The 22775-nt window shown below is 38.8% G+C and overlaps 1 protein-coding gene across 4 annotated transcripts; it reads left to right on the top strand.

Annotated features, from left to right (window-relative positions):
- Positions 1–723: 723 nt before the first annotated feature.
- rhbdf1b (rhomboid 5 homolog 1b) lies at positions 724–22183 on the top strand. Of its 4 annotated transcripts, none has more exons than XM_083555626.1 (19): positions 893–1243; positions 12030–12170; positions 12623–12762; positions 13319–13432; positions 15863–16079; positions 16927–17124; positions 17662–17784; positions 18316–18479; positions 18753–19004; positions 19110–19221; positions 19303–19377; positions 19475–19636; positions 19955–20055; positions 20135–20198; positions 20339–20433; positions 20533–20608; positions 20828–20928; positions 21030–21183; positions 21283–22183. In XM_083555626.1, the coding sequence occupies exons 2-19, from the start codon at positions 12057–12059 to the stop codon at positions 21700–21702; spliced, it is 2682 nt and encodes an 893-aa protein (XP_083411752.1). In that variant the 5' UTR covers positions 893–1243; positions 12030–12056; the 3' UTR covers positions 21703–22183. The 4 variants fall into 4 exon arrangements, with proteins under 4 accessions (XP_083411754.1, XP_083411752.1, XP_083411755.1 ...); XM_083555627.1 differs by having other exon boundaries at positions 1002–1243; positions 12597–12762; XM_083555628.1 differs by lacking the exon at positions 13319–13432 and having other exon boundaries at positions 724–1243.
- Positions 22184–22775: the final 592 nt, after the last annotated feature.

The following is a 22775-nucleotide window of genomic DNA, read 5'->3' as shown; positions in this document are numbered from 1 at the left end:
CAACTTAAAAACTCCAGTTGTGAAGAAGACATCTGCTTGTCATCACACACACACACACACACACACACACACACACACACACACACACACACACACACACATATATATATATATATATATATATATATATATATATATATATATATATATATATATATATATATATATATATATATATATATATTAACTGGTGTGTGTGTGTGTATATATATAGATAGATAGATAGATAGATAGATAGATAGATAGATAGATAGATAGATAGATAGATAGATAGATAGATAGATAGATAGATAGATAGATAGATAGATAGATAGATAGATAGATAGATAGATAACAGACAATTAATTAGTTTCTTCAGTCCTTTGGTCGTTCGTCTGTTTGATTGTTTATTCTGGGTCTGAGTGAATCTTGATCCTATTCCATGAGCACAAAGGCAAAGTTTGAATACACTTTAGATGGGATAGCAGTTCAATATGAACTCTGCTTAAGAATATTTATGCTTAACAGGATATTGGGAATGACAATTGTATTAATAGTTAACTTAAAACTAATTGCTTTAGCAAACGGAGATGTCCATAATGCAGTGATTGTCAGTTTTCTCCATCTTTGCTGAGTTTCTTGTATGTCATGGAGTTATCTGGCCAGGAAGTGCCTCAGGTGAAGGACCTGCTCATTAGCTGATGAGCTGCATGAGGCGTGTCTTCAGAAGTCTATTCTAACAGTATAAAGGGATGGTCAACTATGATCCTAGAGGTATGATGTATTTCCTGTTTCTTTTCAGTTGCAGCAGAGGTGTTGAGCAAGAAATCAGTGCAAGCTTTTGCTCCAGAACGTCTGCTAAGTTCCTCTGGTGTACATGGCCCATTTGCTATAGTTGATTGTCTGCATCTCCGCTGGGCGGTGATCTCCTTCTGAGTTGTTTACTTCCAGACGAGTTTTGCGGTCGCGTGTTTGCGCTCGCGGAAGGCGCGTGTGAGTTGTGACGTGGGGACGTTTGATGTGGCTCCGCCCACACCGGTGATTGTGGAGCGGGTTACTCAGAGTGAATCACGTCCAGTATGTGGAGCTCTGTGGACACGGGGACACTCTAACACCGCTTTTGTTTCCAAAACGCGTCCGTGATAGTTTGTTCTGAAGATAGATAGCAGTTCTGCGAAGCGTGCAGCTCTACAGGCGTTGATTTCACTGCAGTCTTCCACCCCGCGGTGAATGAGAAGACCCGAGAGCGGAAAAGTCAGAGAAAGTAAGTAATGCATCACTTTACAAAACACTCACATGACACATTTCAGAGGCAAAACGTCGCATCGTATGAGTATGTTTCAGCTGATAGAATTGATGTTACATTTAATGCAATCCTTAATACGACTTGGGACCAGCAGACGTCGCCCAACATCTGCGTGCTGCTGATGAGAGACACTTTCCCTACAATCCGCCTGCTGAATTTATTCATAAGCCTAAATCCAGTCAAGTTGCTTTTACTAATTAGCAACGTATGGAATACTGCTGCTGTTCCAATGGTTTGGAACCATGAACATATTCATGGATTGTGGCATGCAGCTGAATAGGTACACCCAAGATATACTGCATGCATCTAGGTAGAACATCACTACTGAGGGTACAGAAGTAGTGTAGAAGAAACCACCCTTGTGTACACCTTGTGTACAGTGGACACACAAAAATCCACCCTGTCCTGTAAAAGTGCTAAAGTAACAGATCAGTTATAATGCAACTGTTATTGGTTAATAGACCCTATTATAATCAATGAGGCATGCTTTAAATTAGATTCGATATTTATTCTAATACTCATAGTGTGTAGTTACATTTATTTCATGTTAAATACAGAATATTTCCTGTCTGTTTTTGCTAACTTTTTGGTAACTAGTCTTTTGGTGTTTTATAAGGTATGCCTTCCTTCACGCGCCCTGTTTTTCTCCTCAATCTGTTCACCTGACAATTTCCACTCACCATCCACCCCTGCAAATCTTTCAACAACTACCAAGCAGGGAGGGTGAAAGCCAGCATGTGCTTCCTCTGAGACATGTGAAACCAGCCAACCTTACTTTCCAAACTGCTGCTTAAGCTGTGTGGTACACACTTGGAGGACAAACACTATCTGCCTTGATCTGCATATATAAGCTCACAATCGTGTGCACCAGTGAGCACTAGTGTAGCTGTGATTGACAGTGGACAGAGAGTGTGCCATCTCTACCACACAGAATGCACAGCCAATTTTGCTCTCTTGATTCCTAGACACAGATGGCTGTTGCATCATCAAGACAGAAACTCCCATTGATGGGCTGTAAAAATTTCTTGAGAAGGTAGCATCAGAGGATTACCAATGACTAGATTTTTAGTGGTGTCTTATTTTCTGCCCAGAAGTGACACTGATGTGGTCAGTAATGTCATCCTGGTATTAATGCTTTAGGTGCAGCAGCATTAAGGTTTTTAAACACTGCACACTTACAGGTGTTTGTATATTATACATTTATGTTTTGGTCCATTAGGTTAATAAATTTTTTCATCTGCGGGTATATTTTCAGTGTCAGACAGCACTGAGCTTCATTATCATAGAAACAGTGCATAGAAGATTATATAGAATAACACATAAAACTGATTCAGAGCTGTACATTTTGCCTTTGTGAGTGATGGCACTGGCCAGAAACTTTGAAGAGGTTTCCAGAGACGACTTAACTCAGAGAGGTAGGGACAGGTGGAATGTTTCTTTTGGGTGCGTGCGGAGAGGGATTAAGGTCTATTGAAAAATTCTACTTGGAATACATTTTAAAAAATGCTACCCACGTGAAAATAACATCTTGTGGGCAGATGTGTTGAGGGCAGATTAGAATGCAGCTTCTAACAAAACAATCGCATTCTTAAAGCTACATACGTTCACTCTGCTTCAATGCAAAGCACCTGGTCAAGAATTCGAAAGTTAATTACTATGTTGTCTGATTTTACCTTGCGCCCATGAGAGCAGTCGTTTTTTCACGTCTCCCAGACAAATATTATGTCCAAATAGGATGAATTTCTACTGGATGTTAGATTTCATGCAACTGTGTGTAATATTATGGCAGATTCAGGCTTTTAAAACACATGCCTAATGTGGGGATTGTCAGGATTTTTTAATAATGCATTTCTTTATATGCTGAAATATACTGTACATCTAGAATATCTAACCTTAAATATGCTTTACCTTACTGAATTTATGTGCATTTTGGTATTAGTGATACATACACAGATTTATCATGTACATGGTCTACCTAGTATATGGTCCAATCTTATTTAGTTTGACTAAATGTATTGTTACTGATAAAACAGCAAGAGTTTTATGGAAATGAGTGGTTTATTATGACATTTTTTAGGGTCTGGCTGTCTCTTCTACCATTCTCACAACACTGCCTCTATTTGTGGTCACAAAAAATATTGGGTTACTGCTACTGCTGCATCTTCCTGTTTTATTCTGGTAATGTTCTGAATAAAATCATAGCATTTGCATAGTCAGGTCTCTTTTTTATTGTTTTTTTTACAACACATTGTGGATCAGTATTCATTGTTATATATTGACTTAAGGTCAGAATTACTACTGTAAATATAGGTCACGATGGCAAGTCTTCTTCTTCTTCTTCTTTCGGCTGCTCCTATTAGTGGTCGCCACATACCCCCTGTCCTCTACATCTGCCTCTTTCAACCCAACTACCTGCATGTCTTCCCTCACCACATTCATAAACCTCCTCCTTGGTCTTCCTATTTTCCTCCTTCCTGGTGGCTCCATCCTCAGCATTATTCTACCGATATACAACATGTCCCTCCTCTGTACATGTCCAAACCATCTCAATCTCGCCTCCCTCACCTTGTCTCCAAAATGTCCCTCTAATAAAGTCATTTCTAATCCTGTCCATCCTCGTCACTCCCAATGAAAACCTCAACATCTTCAGCTCTGCTACCTCCAGCTTCACCTCCTGTTTTTTTAATCAATGTCACTAAACCATACAACATCACAGGTCTCACCACAGTCCTATAAACTTTCACTTTCACTTGTGTCACGGTGGCAAGTACAGTGGTAAAATATGGAACATATTCACAAATCACTGTATGTTGGAGAAGTACATCAGTCAAAAAGTTTTCTTGCAGGACTTAAACCTATGCAGACTAGTTCAGACCCATCCCACACGTTGGATAGCTGTAGCTGCAAATTGTACAAATCAGTAGGCATTGTAATGTATGCATTAAGAGAGCTCCTGAAAAGAGAAGAGAGTAGACTGTTTCGTGATTGCTCACTCCTTCATGTGGGTGTAGTCTGTGCTTATGGTTTATGCGGGGCCACGTAGTCACTCAATAGGTAGCTCTGCAACTGTGTTTCCATGGCATTGCATGCATTTTTTTTTCAAGCAGTCTCTTTCAGTATCTTACATGGCAGGATGTGTGACTGTTTTTGAAAGCTTTTAACAAAATAAAGGCTTGCTTAACATATATGCAATAAAAGGCTATACAAAAAAAAAAAGTTAAACAAGTTCTTACCATTAAGCATTGTATCATGGACGAAGAGTAGAGTTATTAACATTAGTGGGAAAATCCATAATACGTAAATATGACAGAATTGTGGCTTGAAAAGAACATTTGATTTGATGGAATAAAAATGAACATGTAAGATCTCTGCAGCAAGTCTGGTTTACTCAATGGCACATTTATATTTTTATGCTCTTTGTCTCTATGTTTGTTTTTTTCAAATGTCAGTTAACCTCATTAAATTTTTTTTACCCCTACTCACTTTTTAACACATTTTCACACCCACACATAATCTCAACTACTGGATGTCAGCTTCTGTAATGCTGATTTTGCAGGGGCTGTGGTGAATGAGATTGTCCTGTGTTGTATGCCAGCTTTGTCTCTTTCAGCTCCAGAGTGAGAAGAGGGAGAATCAAGTCTTGACATGCTTCTAACAGTGGTGTAAATCAAATGCTTATTATTTGGAGAGCTTCTTTCGTGCAGCCGCTCTCCTTTTTAAGTCCCATGGGAAAAGAAACACGTTAATGCACACATACACCACCTAGACACATAAACAGACATCATGTGGAGCATCAAATCCACCAGGAGAAGAATTTTATTATTGCTGTATCTTGATTAGCTGGCAGTGGATGAAATAAAACATGAACAGGAACTGACAATAGTTCTTAATAAACACGGTATTTGATTACCTCTGCCATGCCATGTTTCTGACCTGGAGCACTATGTGACAGACAACCACATAAAAAAGCACATTCCTATGTGTAAAAAGCAAAGATCACAACTTGTATTGTGTATGTTACTTTTTATGTCGATTGCATATTTAGTAAAGCTGCAAGATATTTCTTGATCATCAGTTTACATTGTGTATATAATATATATATATATATATATATATATATATATATATATATATATATATATATATATATATATATATATATATATATATATATATATATATATATATATACAGTACAGACCAAAAGTTTGGACACACCTTCTCATTCAAAGAGTTTTCTTTATTTTCATGACTATGAAAATTGTAGATTCACACTGAAGGCATCAAAACTATGAATTAACACATGTGGAATTATATATGGAATTATATAGATAACAAAAAAGTGTGAAACAACTGAAAAATGTCATATTCTAGGTTCTTCAAAGTAGCCACCTTTTGCTTTGATTACTGCTTTGCACACTCTTGGCATTCTCTTGATGAGCTTCAAGTGGTAGTCACCTGAAATGGTCTTCCAACAGTCTTGAAGGAGTTCCCCGAGAGATTCTTGGCACTTGTTGGCCCTTTTGCCTTCACTCTGCGGTCCAGCTCACCCCTAAACCATCTCGATTGGGTTCAGGTCCCGTGACTGTGGAGGCCAGGTCTTATTGGAGGCCAGGTGGATACAGCTGTGCTGGTGTTATTTGACAGGTTGATATTTCAAAAGGTTGCAGTGAGTTAGCAGTTCTGACATCAGGGGACATTAGAGCTGATATAAAAGCTGAGTGAACAAAAACGAAAAGAACATTCTTTTCTTATTTTAAAGCTGCTCTGTCTACTGATTGGTAGTTTCTATAAAAAACACAGTAAACAAAGAGGCGTGTTTGCTGGTAAAGCCCAACCTTCAGGTGAATTTATTTAACTTTTTCATTATCTTACATATACCTCCTTCAAAGGGCAATCATATCCCTTATATTTTAAAAGATAATTTGAATGTGCAGACATTTTTTATTCGCATTTGAACAGGGGACAAAGGGGATTTTCAGGCCATCTTATTTGCGTATGAAACATTAGGACTTACCTCCTTAATTAGCATACTCTTGTGGAATATTCGTTTTAATTTCCCTCTTTCATTAGCGCTGCATCTGTGCTCAATTAAAAATGTAATTTTATACAGTGTGAGCCAGCAGAGGAAGTCAGTTTCACAGCTTAAAGATGCTTCATAAAGAGCTCCATTGTGGAAGGGGCTCTTTCCCAGACAATAGCGTGAAACACTCCACAGAACTTGAATAGCTACACAGACCCAGACTTAGCCCATCTGCAGGAAGAGCTGTCTGTTCTCTTCTTATGTCAACCTGCTTCCTCTGCTAAATGTACCATGACATTTAGTGTAAATCATCTGTGACCAAGAATATTCATTTCCAACCACTGTACATTAAGAGCGGCTAGGATTTTGATGTCTTGTAAAAGATTAGCTGACAGCTGAGTGCATGTGTGTGTGTGTGTGTGTGTGTGTGTGTGTGTGTGTGTGTGTGTGTGTGTGTGTGTGTGTGTGGTTTCCTGTGGTGCCACTGGGTGTCTGACCAGGTTGAATGGCTGATGAAGATGGATGAATAGATGATCAACTGAATGTTGATCAAACTGAAAATCTATGAATAAAATTGATTGACAGTGCATTTTGGTTTAACTTGCCTACTTGTGACATTTAGTCAATGAAATAAACTGGAAGATATGTGTTTTTATAGATATTAATAGGGCATGTGACCAGCAATTCATTTAACTTTGGCAATGCAAGAGCTGTTTTGCTTTGTTTTTTTTTATACATAAGATTATAAATGAGATAGGATATTTAGCATGAAATGAGTTGCAGTATGCTGCTCTGCTCAAGTGACTTGCATTCATTGCTTACCCAGAATTAGACACTGGTTTAAGGCTTTCACATTCTTTTAAGGTCCTCCAGCTGTGGGTAATTCCTGACTGTTCCTCCAATGCTAACATGCCATACTAATTCAGATCTACACTCACATACCTTCCATTTATTCTAATGTGCCATTTAGATTTGGTTAAACAAGTTTTTTTATTATTATTATTATTATTAAAATGTGTTGGTGTTGGCTGTAAATTATCAACTGATACATTACTGACTAATAGTACCAGTGTTACCAGCTTTAGGATGCAGTTATTAGCTCATTATTCTGATCTGTTTGCTTTTTGAAGTTCATTGGCAGAGAACTACAGTATATTCACCTTATTTTGTCTTCTTGCTTTGAAATCTATATCCCTGAAAATCTCATATGAGTTTTCCACACTCCTTTTTACAGCACATTTCTTTACTCTGGATGTGTGCAGCTAAGGTTTCATTTCAGGCTGACGAAAGTACCCAATCCAGCCAGCTGACATTTTTAACAGTGAACAGTGCTGGGTGGCTAATATCCCACAATCAAGTACAGATAGCCCACACAGTGTGTCCTCTTTAACGCTGAGTGCTTTAGGCAGCCATTGTGCTGGAAAGTATTTAAATGGAGATCACATGTTGTTTAGGCATACGATTCAAACACTCCTCACAGCTTCCTCCAACTGCGAAGTGGCTGCTTTCCAGTCAAACAATGGGACACTTGTCAGCAAGTGAGGAGATGGACCTGGAGGTTAGCCATGACACCTCAATGCCTCTGGGTCTAGCAGTATTTATTTCTTTTTCCCTTTTCTTGTGTTACTGTATAGTTCTGGTAATACAGTTCATCTCCTCACAGACGTTTAAGCAGAAACATATTGCACCTGATCAGGTGATTATCGGGGTTTGTACTGCCATAATTCAATATCATCTCTGGCATTACAGTATTATGTCAGTGTGCTCATGTCTCATGCTGTCAAACATAACTGGTGTGATAAATGATTGCTATCAGCAGGCCATCTGAATCGAGCAGCTCAACAAAAGCCAAATGGACCAATCTGCTCAGTCCCATTGTAAACAGACTGGAAAAAAATGGAATAAAATTTGTTTAAAACTTTGTTGAAGTATGTGAGGCAGTTCCTAGCATGAATGTACAGCACTCTGCCAGGCTGTGTGTCCAGACTAACAAGCAGATGAAAATCAATTTCAGGACCCACTTTATTTGATCCTGAAGGCACATGGAAGTTTTTCTTTTCTTACAAGAAGCTTAACATACAGCCAAATATGTTATTGAAAGTATCAGTAGCTGGTCACTGTCATATTTACATTTTTTTACTCATCTTGTGGTGATCATTTCTAAATGGTGATTGTCAGAATTAATGGAAGGACTTAACTTTTGTAATAGCACAATGGTGAGCAGCAGACCCCAGGCATGCCATACATACATCAAAGCAAACAGCCGGTGGGAGGAATTGCATAATGGGACATGTTCTTATCCCACACTCAGAAGGGAAGGGGGAAAAAAAGTGATGTGTGATGTATAAACAAAGTGATGACCACAAAGTGGTGACAAAAAATGCACTAAGGCGGACATGTAAGGTGCTCAGAAATAGGTATGAAAATGATATGTCAAAACACTTGGCACAGTGGGGGGAGTTGAACCACGGCTGGATCAATGACGTCACGTGCCGTCATAGGCCACGCCCACTGCGCAAACTTATTAGCTTATTGACGTCGAAACCTGGGTCATGTGATGATGTCATGTGTGGCCACTAGCCCCGCCCATCGAAAAAACGAGGGCAATAACAGCATGCGAGGTATGGAAACGGAATGTTGTTAAGTTAAATGTGGACGTTGTTACTTTTGATTATGATTGCTCACGATTATTCCAGTTATAGGCTGAGCACTCACTTACCAAAGGCATTCCTTTTCTTGGAACCCAATGTGTTCTTCTGCCATTGTAGCCCATTCACCAAAAGATTTAGTGTGTTGTACATTCTGAGATGCCTTTCTGCTTCTCGTGGTTGTGGTCATTTGAGTTACTGTAGACTTCCTATCCACTCAAACCACTGTGACCTTGCTGCAGTGACCTCTTACCTTCTTCACGCAGCACTGCAGCTCATTAATTTCTTTTGTGCAATTCAGTGTAAACTCTAAAGACTATGCAAGAAAAATCCAGAAGATCATGAATCTAAACATGTTGAAGTCACATAAACACAGGTCAATTAGTGGGATAAATACAATATATTTTTTTTATGTATCAATTCAGATTGATGATGAAGAGGAGCACATGTAGAGGTACACACTGCCCACAGGAAGAAAGTGCCAATTGAGGTCATCTATCACTGTCCAGAAACTACGGACATCTGTTCCCACACTCCCTAAATTCCCATTTAAACACACAGACCCAACATCTCACCACAACATCTGGCCTTAGTAAAAACATTGGCCTGCATTACAACACAGTACAAAGCTCCTCCATCAGGAAGGAAGGTCACACATCATGACAGAAGGCAAGCTGATGTTATGGCGGAGGGATTATTAGGGGTATACACTAGTGTACAGATGCTTCAAAGGGAGATATGATTAACCTTTGACCATATACAGACCTTTTCAGAATTTTCAGGAATGAGGCTAAAGTTTTAGGAGCAGCACAACAGTGTGGTGTTAAATGTGAGAGGAAGTTTTGGTCTGCTTGTGAAAACATTTCTGAATGCTGTATAAACATTTTGGTCAGCATGAGGCTATACTTTATGACTGAGAATTAAGTGGTGGAATATTATTACAGTTGTATAATTGTTCCATATTCATAAATATAAATATTTATGAGTATGAGGGTGAAGTAATATGAGTTGATGCCAAGTCTTCAAATGAGGAAATGTATTTATTAAGAAAGAATTTTAACATATAAAATGATATGTACTTTGCATCACTGTGTTATATGTATTATTTGAGGGGTTGTTTGTTTTTTTTGTTTTATTTATTTTATATGCCACTCCTTTTTAATCCTGTTTCTATTTAGTCTATTTTGATAGATTTAAATAATCTATTTAATGTTTATTTAATTGAATCACTGTCATGTCTTAATTTGAGCCATATGTCGAAAGTGTAAGGAGATGAATTGTGGTAATGGATCTGATTAGAAAATATATCAAATACAGTCTGTACATTTCTGTGCCTACATATAAAGCCTGTACAGTGGCAGTTAATCATGTGCACAGACAGAATATACTGTGTGCTGGAAATCAGAGATCCACCAGCAAGTGCAAAACATATATTGTTTTGCTTAACAAAAAAAAAGTGCACTTTGAAAGTGTATACTGTTTGTTATTTATAGCCACCATCAAGAAAAGGTCATTCAAAGGCACTACGTCTCTTTGTGGGGAAATGTTTTGCAGTAGGATGTGGAGAGATTGTTGCCAAGGGATGCTATTTCAAGATTTGTTTTCGTCTTAAAAAATAGCTTGGTTTCTTATTTCATTTGAAAATATGTCCTGAAAAATAAACATTTACATCAAACCAGAGCTGGTAAGAGGACATCTATTGCTGTCCTATCCTTACATGTGGCTGGTGCCATGGTTGATTATCCAAAAGCCTTGAAATAGCTTGTGGTGGACAGGAACACTGGCTGGTAAACCAGTTGGTGTTGAATAGCACATAGCTTGTTGGCTTTGGCTGAGTCACTTAGACTTTTGGTTCTTAGACCAAGTTTTTCAAAGCAAGACAATAGTTCCAGTAACAATAGTACAAATTTTGCAGTTTTCCTTTCCATTTTCAATCTAGACTATTCATTTACATTTCAAAAAGGACCTCTGATTTGGACAATGCACATCTGTATGATTTGAAAATTATAAATAGCACTATTATATTAAATTCTTATTGAATAAAGGGTTGACCTTCTCTGAACAGCTCCGGGAAGGACTGGAAGCCCCATTTTCTAGAACACCCTTGATCTGTATGTTAATAACCATGTCTGCTGAGAGGAAAAATCTCCATCTGCCCATTTATCATGCTTTGTATGACTGTTTTTGAGTGTGTCTTTCATCACTGTACATATAAATACAATTTCTGGTCTATTAAGCAGGAGAGGAGAGACTGTGTGGCCATTATATAGTGTGTCTGGCATTTTATGAGATGCTCTTTTGTTAATTATGATGTTCGATTAATGTTATCAGAGTCTGTTGTGCTACAGTATGTTGACATGTCAGTGGGTTTTGTCAAAATAATGAAAATTTTGCATTCATACAATTCATCAAAATAATCCATTAGCACATTTTTTATTCGTTATTAGGTAAAATGACTCCAAGTACAAAAATAGTGTGAACCATTGCATTGACCTATCAGGGGCCCAAAACTCCCATTTGTTATTATTTAATGCAAATCAGTTGTGACTCTGTAAGAAGCAGAATATTTACAGTTATTTCCGATATATTAATTAGGCATACATTTGACATTGCTGAAAATATTTTGAGAGCTTATGTCCATGCAACAGGAGACCTGTATGCATTTACATGGATTAAAGATATATCAGTACCCTCTAGTGGAGGTTAAGAGAGATGCATAGGTTTTAGGAACACTGAAACTTGTGTTTAGAATGTGTTAGAAATACTGCATGCATTTGTAGCAGTATTCAATTGTCCAAACCTTTTGCACAAATTTGCTCTTAGTCAGTGAGGTGCAAATGAGTTTAACAGTAAATCACTCAAGCAAAGATGTTTTAGTCATTAGGATGAGAAGAAAAACCACAATTGTATGTGCGGTAAGGACAAGCTGTCATCGTACTACCATATGGAAATAGAGATTAGTGTCTTACATAAATCACTGTTGTGCTATGTGTGTTGGTCATCTATTTTTGTGTGTACGGTAAATGTTGTGCACGTTCGATTATTTTGCTTATTTGTTGCTCTCTATCTCCAGCTGGCAAACGAGGGGAGGTGAGTTAGCATGGCTGAAGCTGATGAGGAGAGCAGCAGTCAGCAACGGAAGAAGCCACCATGGCATTATTTGGATGTCCCCAGCTCACAGGGCTCCACGGAGGAGCCGATCAACTTTATACAGGTGCTAAAAACAGAAAATTAAGGTTTTTTTTAGATTCAAAGCAGTTTCTCTGCGGTTTACTGTTGTAATTCGTATTCACACACACACACACACACACACACACACACACACACACACACACACACACTTACAGAGTACATTGATTACATTGCATTATGGAACAAATCTTTTCTCTGTTTTTCAAATTCTGCATTTTTGAAAACTTCAGGACAATTTTTTCAGCTATATTAAGGGGGAAGTAAAAACCCTGTAAAAAAAAAAATAGGACCTCTGCCTGCTTGAATCTTGTTACTATGTTAATTAACCAAACTTCCAGTTGAAATTAACACATTTACAGAATCCAGTAGCAGTCACACACATAATATATGCTTAATTCTTTCAAACATATAAATAATTAATGTATTCAGTGTATTGCAATTTGCGTAGGACATGTGATTTGTTCCCTCTCACAGCCATGGGCACGTAACAGTCTGTACCTGCGGAGTGCCAGCGTGCCCACAGAGAATATTCAGCTCAGATACCCAATAGTGGACCCCTACTCTCGAAGACCCTCGGTGCTGCGCAAACCCTCCCTTTCACAGACTATTAAGAGGTATGGGCATATACGTACATACATGTGCACATCCCCCCACACACAGGTATAATTAATCATAGAAGAGGCATGCCGGGACATATACTGCACACTCTGTGCTTGTGTTTCCCGCAGATATAACGTTTATAAAATCATTTAGTTAAGCCTGCATTCAAGAACAATCATGTTTGCAAGAACAAACATGTTTGCAAGCACAACACAAGTTAAAGTTGTTTTGTATTAAAAAAAACATTTCCCAGTCCCATTTCTCTGAGCAATTACTACTGCAAATTGCATTATTATGAATGCCACTGGATTACACATTAATCCCCATCTGCTATACCATTAACTCTCTTTAATTCTTTTATTTTCTTTTATTTATTTTTTTTGCTGTAGACATTTCTGCTGAATGCTGAACTATCCTGACCTGAAAATGTTTTCACTCTGCTGCCTTCACTTAATCTTTTAGACTTTGATTTCTAATTCCTTCCTAAAACTGTAACCTCTAACCCTTTCCTCTTTTTTCCCTCTTTTTCTGTTTCTAATCTTTCATTCTCCTGCTGGCTCATGTTTTCAGCCCTACAGAGAAGAGGGTACACTTTGAGCAGATGAGCACAGTGTTGGTTAATGGCCAATGCTTCTCTCGGCTGGAGGCCCCAAGGCGCCAGTCGCTACCCCATATTGTCCTCAGGTACTGTAGCGCTTTTAGTGACCTGCAGGAGGAGGGTAACACACCTTCCATTTACCACTAATAACCAGTTACCCCATTCATGTCCATCATATCTCAGTCACAGACAGCACATTCAAAGATATAAACCAGATCCCCATGTGTTCACGGGGTTCTATTTTTAGCTCTGCCATTTGGTATGCTTCATGGAAAATGTATTAATCTTTGTGAGAACCATGTGGCATGTAAATATTAAACAGCACAGAATACAGCTGTGAGAATCCAGAAAGCTTCACAGAGTTATGTCTTCTCTTTCTGTTTCTTACAGCTTGTGTATATCGCAAAATGGTGTCTGTGATCTATAAAGTTGAAGTTAAAGTTGAAGTGTGTGATTTTTTTGTCATTACAATAGTGCAGGTTACTACTTACTAATTTTATAGTTAATATTAGCGTTATTGTATTTAAAACCCCTAATCTAAGGCATAATTGCATATTTGCAATATTTAAATATGCCCAATATTTAAATCGGTGGATCATGATTATGATACAAATCAGAGGGTCAGTGGAACTTTTTTAACCTGGAACCTGTTTTTTAACTCCTGATCTAGATGACTTGGGAACAGACACAAAAAAAAAAACAGATGTCCTCATAGTTTGCCTCTGCTTCAGTGGGCTTTGAAAGGATTGTAGATTAATTATCTACTGGTCCCAAAGCATGTGGTCTGCCTACCTTCAAAGACACAAAAAGGGAAGGATAACCTGGATGAGATTTCCATCTACTTACTATGCTACACGCACATCTCTGGGAAATTACTCTAGGATAACTAAAGCTGTTTGAATGCTGATGGATGATCTGATTCATCATATCAGTGTAAACCTTACTGTAAAGCATACTGTTCACTCTGATTTGTACTGAAAATTATCACTGTGTCTGAGTTACTTTATACATACACACACACACACACACACACACACACACACACACACACACACACACACACACACACATACAGTAGCATTTTAGAGGGTTTTTTTGTCTTAGGCAGAGGTATGTCCTACCTGTCTATTATAACAGATAAGCTGGTATTTCAGAGAGTGTTTACACAAGGCTAAGCAGAGAGGTAGTAGTTAACTGTCCAATCAGTGAGATCGTCTCTTGAGAGAGCACTCAACTTTCAAGAACACTACACAAGGTCTGTCACTCTGCCAGAGCTGTGCAATTTTGTGACAGTCCTTGTGGTGTCCTTGGATCAACGACAGCCTCTGCCTGGTCATTATGTGTTTGTTATGACCTTAGGCATGACATGACTTGCATCAACAAATAAAAACAGATAGGAAGCAGAAGCTCCCAGCTATTTTATTTTACTGCTCGCTGAACTGATTACTTACTGTTTTCGATGTACATTCTTGCCTTTATTAATTCCTTTTTTTTCTTTGCATTTAATTCCTCTTGCACATGGGCTCCACCTAGCTGACACAGAAAGCTTGTCTAACAGGGCTATTACCCTGAACACTTGACGCAAATGTACTCTAATAGATTTTAATTTAATTAATGTAGCTCTTCTATTTGCTGAATGATTTGATTCAAGCACCAAAACCATTTCTGTTACTTTGACTTCATTTTCGTTCGACTTCATTAGCACTGACCCTGTTCATTTCTATTTTTTAATGAATCGCATGCCTGCATAATTGAATCCTGGACAGATTTCTCTTAAGGCATTTTTTGAAAGAAGAATGGGGTGCATATGGGTTAGTACTCCACAGCTCTAAACCATATGTAGTAAACCATATTCTTCATCTGTGTCCTTGCAACAGTACCAGATTTAATGCATAATGGCTGTGCAATTTTAGATATAAGAATGAAATATCCTTGCGGGGAGGACAACATTGAACTCCCCTCCCCTCTCCTGCATTCTGCACTAAAAGGCCTTTCCAGCTGGGCTCTGTAATGACACATAGCCTGTTATCACTAAGTGTCCTTTACTCTAAACACTCCCAACATCCTCCTACACTTCGAAGTTTACACACACAATAAACAGAGAGAGAGAGAGAGAGAGAGAGAGAGAGAGAGAGAGAGAGAGAGAGAGAGGAAAACAGAGATAGAGAGAGACAGAAAGAGACTGGGATTCTTACTGAGAATCTGGTTGATCAGTATAAAGTTAATAACTTCATTCATGTATAGTTTTTGGAACAACACTTCTGTTTACAGTTCTGTTTATAATTCTGTTTATAGATCACCGTTTACAAACATTATTTCACTTGAAACTCACAGAAAGATGTTTCTGATGTATTAAAGGCGAGTTCTTGACAAGTGAAGAGTGTTATGGTTTGTTTCACAACAGATGAAAGTTATATGCAAGCGGATGTTTTTGATTATTCATATGACAGGAAGTGAAAGACTTTTTAAGTATTCCGCTGTAGTCTTTATGCGTTTGGGTTGTTCTCACCATCCAGGGGTACAGCAGATTGGTTTGGGGTCAGTAAGGACATCGACACCACTCTGAAATGGCAGAGGAAAAGCCTGCGCCACTGCAATCAGCGCTATGGCAAGCTGAAGCCACAGGTACTCCGCGAGATGGACCTGCCCAGTCAGGACAACATTTCCATTACGAGCACAGAGACTCCACCACCTTTATATGTCCCTCCACATGCACATCATGGCATGCAGAAGGTTAGATTCTCTTCCTTTTTTTCTACATTTTATTTGTTGCAATTTATTTAAACCTCACTTTTTTTTATTCCATTTTATGCAATAGACTGGTCATGAAAAGCATTTCACTGCGTGTAATACTCTGTATAGTTATTTATGTGACAAATTAATATTTTTTATTTGAAATTATTGTAATTTGTACAGTTTTTTGGTACTCGTTGGATTGATATTAGAAGGGGCCATCTAAATAAGCAGCTCTGATACATTACCATGTGCTCAAATATTGTAAGTTTCAGTGTTTATAAATTATATTTTATTATTTTATTTATAAAATAATGAGCTATACTGAGTTGTTTAATTGTTTTACTTACTTTACTTACTACTACTACTACCTACTAAATAGCTCTTAGGAATGAGTGTGTGTGAGTTAATGAGTGAGTGAGTGAGTGAGTGAGTGAGTGAGTGAGTGAGTGAGTGAGTGAGTGAGTGAGTGTGTGTGTGTGTGTGTGTGTGTGTGTGTGTGTGTGTGTGTGTGTGTGTGTGTGTGTGTGTTAATGGGGTTCAAAGATAGACTGGTGTCGCATTCATATTGTATACCTGCTTCACTCCCAGTATTCCTGGAATAGGCATATGATTCCCCATGACTATGGTCAGGATGAAGCAGTTACTGAAGATAAATGAATGAAGATGTTTGGACATAAGTGTGTAAATTTTTTATTAACATGTAGCTTGTGAGCTATGACTTAAAGACAAAAACAGCTAAATAAGCTCTTCTAAATGTAAATATTTTGGGTTAGCATATTATCATAATACAGGAAATATATACAAATGTGTAGCTTCATGGAACTGATGTCCTCTTCCCCTGCAGATTGTGGATCCATTGGCTCGAGGTCGAGCTTTTCGTAACATTGACGATGTGGATGGTTTCATTGGGACACAAACTCCTGGAGCTGTCTCCCTGTGCTCTCTTACCAGCTCCCGTTCTGGCTTCAACCGGTTGCCACGTAAACGCAAGAGAGAGTCTGTGGCCAAAATGGGCTTCAGAGCAGCTGCAGCTCTAATGAAGGTCAGACCCAGATCTTACCATGTGTCTCAGATATATAGCAAGTGGTAGACAGATCAACTAAAACTCTACTGGAGATGTAATTTTGTAGAAATGTGGGGCTGTGGGACTGAGTGACTGTAAATTATGATATGGCAAAATATGTCCAAAATGTTTTGTGTTCTATTTATATATCTATATTTATATATTCCACAAATTTGCATGTGGAGCTCTCAAATTTGTGAAATTTGTTTGACGTTCTAAGAAAAATAGATTTTTACATTGTTATACTTTTTTTAATGTTAAATATACTTTGATTTGGAACGTATTCCTGAAAATTGTCAATAATTGTCTGATGGAATTATGTTAAATCTGCACTGGAATGTAGCTCACAGTTTAAGGTTTCCCTGCTTGAGAACTACTTTTCATCGCGCAGCTAATAGCCAGTAGAAAGGATACGACCTCACATCTGCAGCAACAGTTTTTAAGTAGTTTATGATCATGATGATGATGCTGGTGAAGATGATAAGGAAGAGGGGATAATAATGGTGGCACTTTCAGGGTCGTTCTGCAAAGGATGGCGCAGCACGTCGAGTAAAGAGACGCAGTTTTGCTGTAAACAGCTTTATGGAAGATGACACAGGGGAATTCCTAGATGAATTGGATACCTCCTTTTTTACAAGGGTAAGAATGATAGCAGTATTTTTTTAAAAGGTCTACGGTGAGCTACTAATGTTCTTCCTCAGTCTAAGCTGTCTATCAACACCGCCCTCCACTGGCCATTTAATGCACAGCATGCTGCAATTAAAAATTGTTATCAGTTCTGCTAAATGTAAGATATTAACTGATATTAAATGTAGTCACTTAATTAACATTCATTTATAGTGAATAATATCACATAATAGCCCACTGAGGGAAAATGCTAATAAAGTCTATAAAAAATATTCTTCTGATTAGAATTGTGTGATTGTGTCAGATCTATTCACGACAGCCAATGCCATTTCCAAATTGTTGTCAATTTTTCCAGAGCAAGGTACTAACCAAAAGTGATAAAACTAAGAGCACTTTTTGGATGTGCTGCATAATATAAAAGCTAATTAGTAGTTTTATTAATTGAAGTTCTGAAAAAATTACATGTTCTCTTTTGTTATGCTAACACTGAAATAACTTGATGGCAGGTTGTGTGCTGTGTGCTAATGCTGTTTGTGTGTGTAGGATGGACTGGTACATGAGGAACTATCTACATATGCAGACGATGTGTTTGAGTCTCCCTCAGAGGCCTCTATTCGTGAGAATGATGCAAACAAAGTGCCCTGTGAGACAGATTTAACAGGGAGTGCCTTGGGGAAGCCTGAGTTAGAAAGGAGTCACCTAATGCTGTGAGTCCCTATCTCCCTCACACACACACACACACACACACACACACACACACACACACACACACACACACACACACATACTCATCACTTGTCCTAACAGGCCAGCTCTTTGCATAAGTGAAAAATCTACTCATAGTGATTATTTTAGCCATCAGATTCAAACAAAACCTGGAATCTAAACACTTAAGAATAAGCATGACGTGAACTGTAGACTGACAGTGCTTTCCAAGTAAGGACCACAAGTGAATAATCTCCTTATCTCTTTCTCTGTAGGCCACTTGAGAGGGGCTGGAGGAAAGGGAGAGATGGCTCTCTTGTCCAACCTAAAGTGCGCTTACGGCAGGAAGTTGTGAGTGTGAATGGACAGAGACGGGGTCAGCGCATCACTGTACCTGTCACAAAGCTCTTTGCCCGTGAGAAGCGCCCTTATGGCCTGGGTATAGTGGGACGGCTGACCAACCGTACATACCGTAAGCGCATTGACAGCTATGTGAAGAGACAGATAGAAGATATGAACAACCACAGGCTGGTTCCTCCTTTAATATTCAAATAAATAAATAGTTTATTACATTTATATGTATTTAAATACTAACCAATATATTGACATATTTTTTTTATTTTGTTCTGTAGGCCTTTCTTCACATATTGGATAACATTTGTCCACTTGCTCATCACTATCCTGTCAGTCTCCATTTATGGCATTGCACCTATTGGCTTCTCCCAACACGAAACTGTTGATTCTGTAAGTTGTATCTGCTTCTGATGTATTATATACAGTTTCTACAGTTACATTTGCAATTTATGCAATGCTTTGATGTTCCAGGTTTTAAGAACTAAAGGCATTTATGAGAACGTCAAGTACGTGCAGCAAGAGAACTTCTGGGTTGGACCAACCTCAGTAGGTTGCGTTTACTGTCTTATCTTTATTTGATCCAGTTGTTGCTCTATTATGGGGAATGAAATAGTTAACTACAGTATCACATCTCGGCCGATAGGTGGCGCTGATACATTTGGGAGCAAAGTTCTCACCATGCATGCGCCAGGACCAGCAGGTGCACGACCTGATCCAGGAGAAAAGGGAGAAGGAGCGCAACTCTGCCTGCTGCGTCCGAAATGACCAATCAGGCTGCGTACAGACCTCTCACAAAGAGTGTTCGGTCAGTGCCATTATTTAATGTGGTTTATGTCTATGCTTAATGTTTTCAGGGTGGGCAGTATGGCACAGTTTTTTTTTTTTTTTTTTCCATTTTCACAATATACAATATAGTGCATCAAAATAGTGTAATATAAATGGCATTTATTACCTTAGTTCAATTGTATATATATTTTTTTTATTTGTGTTGTTTAACACATGATGGTAAAATAAATTTGAAAAGAAAATCCACAATATTTCACAATGTTTTGTTATAGTTTACCATTAATGTATCATTCTGAAATGATATCATAACACACATCTCTCACTTTCTCTGTCTTAGAGTACATTAGCTCTTTGGGTAAAGTGGCCTCAGCACCCAAGTGTTCCATATCTAGATGGCAAATTACGCAAGTATGGCTCTGTGTGCCACCAAGACCCAAGGTAATACATTACAAGCTTTATTAATTGAGTAGTAGCATGATTCAGGCATGTGACTGGTAGCTTTATATAATGACATCAGGACTTGTCTGGAGCCAGCCTCTGTCTCACCTCATGAGTGGCCTGATGACATCACCAAGTGGCCAGTAAGTATGACTGGAAATTATTACTACTATTGGAAATTATTTGTACATTTTACGAGTTTAAAGTCATGCTAGCTGTACTGTTTTTTGTTTGCAAATGGTCAGAATTGTATTGAATACAGATGCTGCCTATATTCTTTTAGATCTGCACCAGGTACAGCAGTGGAAACCACACAAACCTGCCACACATAGACTGTGTCATCACAGGTCGGCCATGCTGCATTGGAACCAAAGGAAGGTGGGGGGAGCTACAGCAGTAGACAGATTTTATCATGATTACCTGATATATATGGTCATTATTTTTTATTGAATATAACGTCAGTGTGGTTATTTTTAGGTGCGAAATCACATCCAGAGAGTACTGTGACTTTATGAAGGGTTATTTTCATGAAGAGGCCACACTTTGTTCCCAGGTACATTTCTACATCTCTATTCCTAACTATTCCTTAAGCAGCAACTTAATGTTGTACTTGTTTTGTAAACATATAGCTCTCGTTCAAGTAACCAGCAGAGGGGGTTCAGAGCTGCAGTCGTGTTGATCTGTTTGTGAAATTAAATCATAGTCAGTCCACCACTAGGTGGAGGTTAATCTAACAGGTATTTTCAGTTCTCTTAATAATGCTTTTCATCAGGTGCACTGCATGGATGATGTGTGTGGCCTGCTGCCTTTTCTTAACCCAGAGGTCCCAGATCAGTTCTATCGTCTGTGGCTGTCTCTCTTCCTGCATGCTGGGTAAGTGGGACGTCTTTTACAAAAATTACAACACATTGTTTTGCAAGTTCATCAACTTTTCATTTGTAATTTAACTCATGCTCGAGCATGTTTTTGCTCAGGATTCTACACTGCTTGGTGTCTGTGTGCTTCCAAATGATCATCCTGAGGGATTTGGAAAAGCTAGCAGGGTGGCTTCGAATATCCATTATCTACATCCTCAGTGGCATTACAGGCAATCTGGCCAGTGCCATATTTCTTCCTTACAGAGCTGAGGTGAGGTCATTCTTATAAACCCCTTAACATCTGTAGAAAGCTGAGTTGTGTAATGTGATTAAGGACACAATGATCTAACATCTTCTTGATTTTTATCAGGTTGGCCCAGCTGGCTCTCAGTTCGGCATCCTCGCCTGTCTGTTCGTTGAGCTGTTCCAGAGCTGGCAGATCTTGGCACGGCCATGGCGAGCCTTCATCAAGCTGCTGTGTGTGGTTCTCTTCCTTTTCGCCGTTGGTTTGCTGCCTTGGATTGATAACTTCGCCCACATTTGTGGCTTCATCTCAGGCTTCTTCCTCTCCTTTGCATTCCTGCCTTATGTCAGCTTCGGCCGAATGGACATGTGTCGCAAGCGCTGCCAGATATTGGTCTCGCTCGCACTCTTTCTGGGAATCTTCTCCAGCTTTGTGGTGCTTTTCTATGTGTATCCTGTCAAGTGTGAATGGTGCGAGCTGCTTACCTGCATCCCAATGACAGATAAATTTTGTGAGAAATATGACCTCAATGCTCACCTCCACTGAGGGTTTATAGAGAGGTGTGATAATCCAGAAGGACTAATATGGAGAGTTGTGAAAAGTTCTAACAGACATTGTTTGCTCTGTAAGAGTCTGTATTAATCTGTACTTTTTACATTACTTTTTACTCAATGAAGGGTATTCATTTTATAGGCTCAGAGAAGAATTCCTCCCTGGGGAGGAGAGGTGATCTAAATGCCTCTAGTGCCTTGTTGATCGATACCAACTGCTGCCATATTTGTGTTCTATTAACTTTGACCACTTGAACCTATAATATGTACACTGCTACTTAAGTAGTGCATGTTTGGTAGTGTTTTAGCTACCTGCTCCCTTGTAATACACAGTACATTAAGAGTAAACCTGTTCTCTGTGTGTCATATTTATTTACAGTTCAGGAAGTAGAACATCTCGTTCAAAATTCCATTTTCTAAAAATGCTTAATTCATATCTGTTCAATTGTGTAATTACCGATTATACTGTCCATCTACATGGGTTTGTCAGAGTGTTTGTTATTGTGCCGATCTGAAGCAGGTCTTTGTACCATGTGTGTGTGTGCATACAGGGGAGGTTTAAATTTGGGGTTAGCCATTTTGTCTGCCACAGGCTGAAGGTTGAGCTCCAGTCTACAGCGAATGCATCAGTGCATTAATTGAGTTCCATCTTCACGGCTCACCGTCTCTCCCGTACCTCCTTCGATAAAAAGCTCCTCTCAATTGTGTGCTATGTTAATTTCAACCCCCACTCCCCATTTACTACTGTAGCACAACACATCACAACAGAGCCTGTGTTAGTTTAGCCGAAATGGTAATTAAGAGGTAGCAAATGAATATGTGTGCGTTGGGCTCCAGGCTGCTGAAGTCGCTTGAGTGCTCTTCTGCTGATGATTACAGGTCTGGAAACAATGCTTCTGTGATGCTGAAGGCTCAAATCACTCTTCAGGAACAAGTTACCACATTTTCCATCATTTCTTGTCTCGCGCTCTTTTACTCTGTTCCCCCTCTCCCCTTCGTTCCCGCTACTGCTCCATCGTCTCCTTCTCTCTTTCCCAGTTAAAGACAATGAAACAGCTGAGAGAGGCA

Source organism: Silurus aristotelis (assembly GCF_946808225.1).
Source record: "Silurus aristotelis genome assembly, chromosome: 12".
Classification (NCBI taxonomy): domain Eukaryota; kingdom Metazoa; phylum Chordata; class Actinopteri; order Siluriformes; family Siluridae; genus Silurus; species Silurus aristotelis.
This window is presented reverse-complemented; position numbering and strand designations above follow the sequence as displayed.